General features: G+C 43.1%; 1 protein-coding gene across 1 annotated transcript in view; it reads left to right on the plus strand.

The window, feature by feature from the left end:
• Window positions 1–93: 93 nt before the first annotated feature.
• Slc25a28 (solute carrier family 25 member 28) overlaps window positions 94–9,639 on the plus strand; it is an 11,318-nt gene continuing 1,772 nt past the window's right edge. Inside the window, exons 1-3 of the mRNA XM_008831941.3 lie at window positions 94–505; window positions 7,517–7,745; window positions 8,828–8,884. Of these exons, the coding sequence (XP_008830163.1) occupies window positions 215–505; window positions 7,517–7,745; window positions 8,828–8,884 (577 nt within the window). The 5' untranslated portion in view covers window positions 94–214. The remainder of the gene's footprint in view (window positions 506–7,516; window positions 7,746–8,827; window positions 8,885–9,639) is intronic.

The raw sequence follows: 9,639 nt of genomic DNA on the forward strand, positions 1-9,639 counted from the left end.
AATACTAAAGATATATTTTCTCTACGTAAAAAAGGGTGTGGCCACATTGGGGCTTGCACCAATGGCTGGTTGGGGGGCGTGTCCACGGGGGCCAAGCGGGAGCCGGAGGCCCCGGGCTCTCTGGGCCGCGCCTGAGGCGGACGCAACGGGGCCGGGGGGCGGCGTCGGTAGTGGCGGCGGCGGCGGGGCTGGGCGCCGCGGCTGGCCCGAGTGGATGGAGTTGGAGGGGCGGAGTGCAGGCGGTGTGGCGGGAGGGCCGGCTGCTGGGCCCGGGCGGAGCCCCGGGGAGTCGGCGCTGCTGGACGGGTGGCTGCAGCGGGGCGTGGGCCGGGGGGCCGGCGGCGGGGAGACAGGAGCCTGTCGGCCCCCGGTTCGGCAAGATCCGGAGTCCGGCCCAGAATACGAGGCGCTGCCGGCTGGAGCCACTGTCACCACGCACATGGTGGCGGGCGCCGTGGCCGGGATCCTGGAGCACTGCGTGATGTACCCCGTCGACTGCGTCAAGGTGAGACCTGACCCGGCTCCGATTCTGACCTGGGGCTGACGGACATTGAGCTTCGGGTAGAGCCAGGATCCCGACCAAGAGCCAGAACCGACGGGTTCCTTGCTGGCTCTTACCTCTACGCACGATTTGAACCGATACTCCATGCGAGCAATGTCCCGGCTTGGGAGATGAGTTCGGTCGGGAACCAGGACTTATTTCTAACGGTTAGTGAGATCCGAATCGAGACTGGATCTAAACAGGAATAGGGTGGGATGGGAGATCCCGAAGCACAGGTAAGTGGTATAAACTCGACTAAGGTGAAGTCAACTGACATGAATCAGACTATGAACTGGATATGATGGCTTGGCTTGAGATATGCTTCTGATAGAGGAGCTTTTTACAAGCTCCTTTTTGCGACTTCTCTTAAAAGTGACGGGACAGGAACCGGAATCAGGGATCTCTCATTTCGATAAAAGGGCATTTTAAATCTTAACCCATGAGTGATTGGAAATCATTATGCAATCAAAAGAGAGAGTTCTAGACTGGAATGGATATGGGAAAACTCATGTTAAGGAAAAGGTTTCGGTTTCTCTGTGAAGCAAGCCCACCTATTTCCTGAACATAAAAATTGAGCTGGGATTGAGACTACGTTTGGGGAGCACATCAGCTCCTACACAACAGCATGAAACTGATAGTGTATTTTGGTGCAGAGGGGAGGTGGGGGAGAGTGCCTGAACTTGACAAAAAGGTACGTGGTGCCTAGGAGGGAAGTGTGATGGTATTAGGAAGTAGATGTAAGTGTGAAAAAAAAAATGGAATGAGATCAACAGGACGATTGGTGTTGAAGGTAAAACCAGTTGCATCCAAAACCAAACAGGATGATTGATGGGCATACAGGTTAGATCCTTGGGAAGAAAGCTGGGTGAAGATGGCAACAGATTATTGTTCTTTATAATTCTTATTCTCATAAAGGTGCCACTAGGTGAGGTCTGAATTGAGGGAGTAATCTTGAGGGGACTGTTAAAATTGCTGTGGTACAGAATGGTGCTTGCTTTACAGGATTTATAATAGTCAGAATGCTGTCAGTTCTTCGATGTATGTTTTCTCCTCAAATTAGAAAACTGTTACATCCAACATTAAAAAGAAAAGAAAAAACTGTTATATCCAAAAGAGTATCAACTTGGGCAATGCAAAATGGGTCCATTTTCTTCTGCTTGTCTCTGGTTCCAGTACTATTTCATATTTTCATTAGTGATGTGAATGAGGAAATGGGGAAAGTGCTCATGAAGCTTTGTGAATGACATTGAGTTTGGCCAGTGTTTTAGCACAGTACCGGATAACTCTAACAAGTACCATACTTACTGTAAAATGTGGTTAAGTGCACCTGAGTGAGGCGAACATTTGCTCTTTAAGTATCCTTGTCAATTGAGAATCAGAGGGTGACCTGGATCCTAAGGTTTGAGATGTTCTTTGGGTAGGTGCTTTTTCAAATTCCTTGCTGGAACTTCTCTTAAAAATTTGACTTAAATGTAAAACCCGTGAGACAGAAATAACTATTGAAATGTAAAATGAATAAATAGAAATAAAAATGATTCAGACATGCTGTACTTGCTGTGGGTTGAATGTCTGAGTTAATAATGCTACATATACAAAAGTTAATATGATCTAGCTGCAGAGTAATCTCACTCTGATTGTGAGTACAGTGCAGGGTGCTATATTTCAGGATAAGTATCAAGTGGAAAAGGGATCAGAGAATGCAGTGAAAATTATTTAATGGCTTGGAAAATACAGTGTGATAATGTGACAACTTAAAAGTGTTACTACAGGGACTGGAGAGGTGGCTCAGTGAGTAAAATGCCTGCTGTGCAAGCCCGAGGACCTGAGTTCGGATGCCCAGCTCCCATGTGAAAAGAGTTCAGGTTGAGAGACCCTGTCTCAAAAAAATAAGGTAGAAGGTGATTGAGGAAGATACCCAGTATGAACCTCTGGCCTCCAAACACACACACACACACACACACACACACACACACACACTGAGAGAGAAAGAGAGACACAATGAGCCTCTCGCCCCCAAACACACACACACACACACACACACACACACACACACACTCAGAGGGGAAAGAAAAAAAAGAGGAAAAAGCTACTACTTACCAATTTGACAGTTGTCTTATTTTACAATATAATGGGAGGCTATGTCCTTACTTCATATATAACACTTTTCTGGCTATAAATATTTTATAAAATACCCTCCTTAATGAGGGCAAATCTTTGTCCTATGACAAAAAACAATCAAAAGATTGTGTAGTAAAAGAAACCACTCAGAATCAAAAATGGCAAATCAGGTAGGCCATATTGCCTGGTCTTAAAACATACAGTTGGGCTGGAAAACACAATTGATTTACTTCCAAGGCCTATAAACCCATTGAGGGAACACAGGGGAAAGGATTTCCAAAACACTTTTCATAACCTCAGCATTATTGGAGTACGTCACTTCTGGCCTTCCAAGGTAACTATTTTGAAGCATAGGTCCTAACCATTTATATAAGCTTTGAGATTTTTGTTTTTAAAAAATTAGCCTTATAGTATTACAGTCTTACTTGCAAACCCTAAAGAATTAATTATTTGAATTGAAGGAAAAATGCCTAGGAGTCTTAAAAAATGCAATAGCTTAACTTTGAAGAATAATTTTTACTTGCTGTTTAATGCTGGGATTTAAATAATGAGAAAGTAGCCCAGTTTGAGTTAGTATCCAAATGTCAGATGCTTTTGCGTAGCCATGAATGTAACTTACATCCCTTCTTTTAGAAGGGGCTTCTGAGTTAATTTGTCCCTTGGCCACTATTCTTTTTCTTTCCTTTAAATGGATGATAGAAAGGAAAAACAGCCCAACCAGACCTAAGATTGTGCTGGAAACAGATATCAGGATTGGGCAGCCACAGTGTTTGCAAATGAAAGCTGACGTTGCCTCTTGGCATGCAAGCATGTGTATCCCTAGCCACTTAATCAGGGTCAAGTTGACTTAAAATATCCTTGGGAGGGACCATGGGAAGTCAACACAGCTTGCTAGGCCATGGTTATCAAGCTAGCTATTTCCATGATCATAGCAGGGAGGTTTGGGAACTGAGATAAATTGCAGTCTCAGAAGCATCAGACTTTATCTATAGGGACAGGCTCTGCAACCCAAAGCAGCAGAACCTTTTTCAAAGTCTTCTGCCTACCTCCCCTGTGTAAGGTACTTTTTTGTGTCCTGCAGTGCTGAAGCAAGTCTCAACCCGCATAGTATAGTGCAGAGGGAAAGGGCAAAGAGAAATCTTTTTTGAACTCCAGATGTTAAGGGTTATCTATATACATTCACCAGTAAAAGGTTAGGAAATACAAACATTGTCTTACTTGATTTTCTTGCACCTCATAATGATAAACAAGTGTTCGGTAAATGCCCATTGTTCTTACATTCCAAGCACCGTCTGAAATCCTTGACACCACTGACATTATTTCATAGATAAAGCATGGAGAACAGTTAGGTAACTTGTCAAAGGTCACAGAGTTGAAGTGGCAGAGTCATGATCTGAATCCAGTGTGTGACTCATCAGTCTTCCTTATAGCCTAAAAACAGATTTCAAGAATCACAAAAGTGAAAGAGTTTTACAATAGCGCTTATCCTTGAATATATATATGACCTTTAGATGAAGAGCTCAGTGTGCAATGGAAGTTATTATGGACCCAGAGAAAGTTAAAAGTAAACACACACACACACACACCTGGAGAATGAAACCTGATTCATTAGTGGCTAAGGATCAATTAGTTGCCTGTATGCAAAGTGATTTATATTATGCTTCTGTGATCTATAGATTCTTAGATATGAACAAGTATATCTTAAAGTCATATTTTAATACATTTATAGTACTTTATGAATTGACCTAGTTTTTACATAATCAACATAGTATGATAATATGGCCATTTTAAAGCTCGGTGACATAGCCAAGATGGGGCCCATTTGGCAAAGCTGGCATTCAAACTCAGGCTTCCTGACTCAAATATGACTTGACTTGACCAAACTACTTAACCTTGCATTTGCTTTGCTTTTCTTCAGTGCTAAGCAGTGTTTTTTCATACTGGAGGTTTTCATATATTCTTAGAGATTTCATCTTTCTATAAAAGGTACATTTATTGGCTCAAAAATATGAGCATCCATGCTTGTTTTTGTATTTGGAATATTTTATACATAGGCCTTCTTCATAGGGGTGCACTTTTGTTGATTCAGAATTAGCGAATTAGATTTAGATGTGTTTGTAAATATTTGGAGTAACTTACTCACAGTCTGTTTTCTCTTGGGGATGAAGAGTTCTCTGAGGTTAAAGCCTTTCATCATTGGTTGCCAAATATACCCTTGACTCCAACAGAGTAATGCCATTTCTAAATGTTCCTCTTGTTGAAGATCAGTTTCAAACAAATATATGGAAGTACATCATTGTTAAGCCATCAGGCCCAGATTAAAATCATACCCTTTAAGTAAAGCACATGTTTTACTTGGGTCTTTTTGAGAACTGGAAAAGAATGTGTCCATTGTGGTAAGTGATACTTGATATTTCTGATTGAAAGTCCAAAAATTAACATTTTAAGCATGCAGTGTTTTGTTGGTAGCAGGTGGGAGAAAATGACCCTAGAGGAATGTGGATTGCTTGTGGCTAACCAGGACCTGTTAATCTGGTTAGTTTCTTTTCTCCCATGCTTCTGAGAAAAGGCATTATTCTTGGATTCCAGTTGACCACCTTTAGGGTTCAAGCTTTTAAATCCAAACTGAATCTAGTGGTTACAACAAAGAGGAGTTTAAACTGTCATGGACATCAGTTTCCCTTTATTGGCTCACCATTGACTGTACTTGTTATTTTCTGAACTGGAAAGGTTCATTCATTCATTTATACATTCAGTGAACAAACCTTACAGGCCCTGGTATACCAGTAGCTCGACATTGCTTTTAAACTATTAGGCTCCATGCTGTCCTAATTTTGAAATGGGTCAGTAGATAAGAATTTTGTGAACAGACATGCTTCAGAGAAGGTCTGATTTGGGGAAGTGTTTCAAATGGGATGAAGTCCCAAATTTCTTTTCTTTTTGTTTGTTTGTTTTCATTTATTGGTTTTTAAATTTTTTTTCATGTGTATAAGTGTTATGCCTGCATGTATGTGAGTTCACCTGTGTCATGCAGTGTCTGCAGAGGACAGAAGAGGGAGTCCCCTGAAACTGGAGTTACAGATGGTTGTTAGCCACCATGTGAGTGTTGGAATTCGAACCCAGGTCTTCTGCAAGAACAGCTAGTGCTCTTAACTGCTGAGCCATCTCTCCAGGCCCCTGTTTTCATTTAGTGTGTGTGTGTGTGTGTGTGTGTGTGTGTGTGTGTATGTGTTTATCCACATGCATGTGACAGTCACAGAACAATTTGTGGAAGTCATTTCTCTCCTTCTACCATGTGGATTCAGGGAATTGAACTCAAGTAATCAGGCTTCATGGCAAGTACCCTTACCCACTGAGCCATCTTGAGGGCCCGGATTCACAAATTTCAATAAAACTTTATCCGTGCATATTATGCAAGTGTCTACACTTTTGTTCCAATCATTTAATCTTCAAAAACTATATTTTACAGAAACTGGTTTTCTTTGCTAATGGCAATTTGAGGATCAGTTAGTTTAGGTATAAAATATGAAAAGTCCCTTAGTTTTAAAGATTAGTTTTGTTTCCCTGTCTCTACAGTTTAGGAGCCAAACTTCTTTCCCAGGAACAGCATCTATTAGGAATGCTATTTTTCCAAGACTCTAACCTGCAGAGCCAGCTGCCAAAGCCAAATAGCCTGAAAAGGTACCAACAGATGAGCCACCCTCTCGTTAGTCAGTATATTTTGTGGTCAGGAAGCAGAGCCAGGATTTGTCTTTAGAAGTAAAGCACAGGGGCTGGAGAGATGGCTCAGTGGTTAAGAGCACTTGCTGCTCTTCCCAAGGATCCAGGCTCTATTCTCAGCACCCACATTGCAGCTAACAACTGTCAGTAACTTCAGTTCCAGGAAATCTAGCACCCAGCTCTGGCCTCAGTGGGCATTGTATGCACAAGTACACTTACATACATGCAGGCAAAACACACACATAAAAATAAGTTAATTAAAAAAATATTTTACTATTTTTATTTTATGTGTATGAGTATATTGCTTACATGTATGTGAGTGCACCCATGTCGTGCAATGCTGTGGAGGTCAGAAGAGGGCTTCAGGTTCCCTTGGAACTGGAGTTAAGGACGATTCGTAGCTGCCATGTGGGTGCTGGGAATTGAGCCTGGGTCCTCTGCAAGAGCAGTCAGTGCTCTTAATCACTGAGCCATCTCTCCAGCCCCCAAAATAAATTAATTTTTAAAAAGAAATAAAGCACAAAGTGTGCTATAGACAGTTAATATTTGAATTTAAAATCTATACAACTTCTTTAGTTTTATTTTTAATTAAAAGTATATCTGTGTCGGGTATATGCACATGAATGCGGTTGCCTGCAGAGGCCAGAAGAGGGCATCAGATCTGGAGAGGGAGTTACAGGTGGTTATAAGCTTCCTAATGTGGGTGTTGGCAATTGAATTCTTATCCTGTACAAGAGCAGTACATGCTCATAACTGCTGAGCCATCTCTCCAGCCCCCTCCTCTATAACTCTTAACTTTAGTTTATTAAGGTACAAAAACCACTTGTGAATCTCATCATTGATATTTATTGCTGGGGCAGTGGATCATTTTGGATTTAGAGATCATTGCTAAATGGCAGTTTTCTCAAGGGAAGTAATGATGTTCCACTCTTGGGCCATGGATGACTAGAAGAAGAAAGGTCTAAGGCTTGGAAAGATGGGTCATAGATTTGGGAAGAAGTAAAGCTAGATGCAAAGTATCACTCCCACAGATTGACATCAGTGCATGTAGAAAACTTGCCCAGTGGCTAAGGCCTGAGTGTTGAGGTCATGCAAGAAGTTGGAATCACTGACTTGCATATTTTCCTGTAATTTCAGACCCGGATGCAGAGTCTACAGCCTGACCCAGCTGCCCGCTATCGCAACGTGTTGGAGGCCCTCTGGAGAATTATAAGAACGGAGGGCTTGTGGAGGCCCATGCGGGGGCTGAATGTCACAGCAACAGGCGCAGGGCCTGCCCATGCCCTCTATTTTGCCTGCTACGAAAAGTTAAAAAAGACATTGAGTGATGTAATCCACCCAGGGGGCAATAGCCATATTGCCAATGGTATTGAGCCTTCCTGTGCTGGTCCCCCTACTTTCCCAACTCTTTGGGCTTTGCTGCTGTCAGTGCTTTCCAGTCTCAGCATGGTTTGGAGCTGCAGCTTTGGGCTGGGGTAGGCCAGATTATAGGGGAGGGACTTCCAAACCTGATGTGCTCAGACAACGGGCTGCTTCAACCCCACTCCTCCTTTGGGGCACCTCAACAAAGGTCACAGTATCCTCCCTTACCTACCAGCTTGACTTTTCCTCTCATCTCCCTGGCATCAGCTTCTAATGCCTGGTAATATGGAGACACACTGAACTACCCTCATTGTATAGTTCTTGATAGTCGAGTGGTGCCTGCTTCTCGGCAGGATTGGAGGTGACCACCCACTAAAGGAAGACATTAATGGAGCCCCAGCTCTTCGCCTCACCTTTTCAGGATCCTACCGGACCAGAGGCAGTTGATGTCGTTGAGGACATGACAAAGCCTTGACAAGTGAAGGGGAGGGGGGGTGTCAAGGGACTCTGGACAATCCAGATGTTTTAGAGGTGGGGTGGAAGTAAAGGGCAAGATAGCAGTCCTGGGTCCCAAGATTGAAAGTCATGTTGAATGCAGAGTGGGTGGGAGTATAGTGGTTCAGGACCCAAAGGGAAGGTCTGGGTGGACAAATGTTAGGATTTGGAGTCAGGTTGGGCAACTTAGAAGCAGCAGGGTGGAAAGTAGATTGGATGATGAAGATCTGGCTCTTGTCTTCCCCGTACTGGCAGCTGTTGATGTGCTGGCATGCCTTGGCAGCAGTATATCTGCTGCTTCTTGGGACATAACTGCATTTATGCTTTGAACCATCTGTACTGATGAAATCTGTTTTCTTTGCCCATTCTGGGCCTTCCTGTCAGATGTGGAATGTGCAGAGATGGCCTTACTGAGTTGGTGGCCATATCTGCCTTTCTTGGAGTGGGAACTTAGGAGCTATGAGTTTCCTTTTGGACTGGCTCTTAACATGCCCTTTCCTCACTGTTACCAAGCCACTCATCTTTACCTGGGGCCTCAGTGAACTGGTCGCCCTCCGATCTTACATGTGGCAGTTGTTTTCTCATTTGCAGGTGCGGCCGGGTGTGTGGCAACATTACTTCATGATGCAGCCATGAATCCAGCGGAAGGTAATGATTCCTCAAGCTCTCCCTTTGGGGAGCTGCATCTTCATGTCTGGGTTTTTCCTTTAGTTCTGCGAACTCCAGAGCACATCAGTTTTGGTGGGAAATCCTCTCATTTATCCTGATGTACCACTAGAGGGCACTCCCTTCACAGCTTCAGTACTTGGGAGGCCCCCTCATGCTCAGGAAGCATATTCTTTGGGATTTAATTCATCCCGGAAAAAGTGGTGTCTCCATTTGCCTATTACTGGACTTTCCTAGAAGCCCCCTTTGTAATATATTTTATATCTTTTGAACATTTATTTCATTTTTCTTCAAAGAAGATATGTTTTAACATTTTAAAATTTGGAGTGTTGCATTTCTTACTGGTGTGAAGATAGTTGAGACGACAGTGAAAGATTAAATTGTATAATTCAACCCTTTCATCACTGCTGTGTTAGTTTTTCAGCTGGAGGGAAATTCTTCAAAAATTCTCACTGTGAGAATGAGGTAATCAGCCAAATATGAGGCGGGTAGCATAGCTGACCTGTTCTTCTGTTCAGGTTCTTTATGTGTCTGGCAAGGCCGTGGGGTGGAAGGGACTAAAGATAAGCTGGAGGGTCACAGCACTCACATCACGCTATCTGCATAAGGGAACAGGAAATGTTTAGAGACTATACCAAATGCTTTTTGAGTAAGGATTATCCTTACTGTTTTCTTTTTCTTCCTTTTTTTTTTTGTCTTTTTGAGATAGGGTCTCCCTGTAGCCCCAGCTGGCCTAG

Source organism: Nannospalax galili, unplaced genomic scaffold (assembly GCF_000622305.1).
Source record: "Nannospalax galili isolate Female #2095 unplaced genomic scaffold, S.galili_v1.0 scaffold875, whole genome shotgun sequence".
In the NCBI taxonomy this organism is placed as follows: Eukaryota; Metazoa; Chordata; class Mammalia; order Rodentia; family Spalacidae; genus Nannospalax; species Nannospalax galili.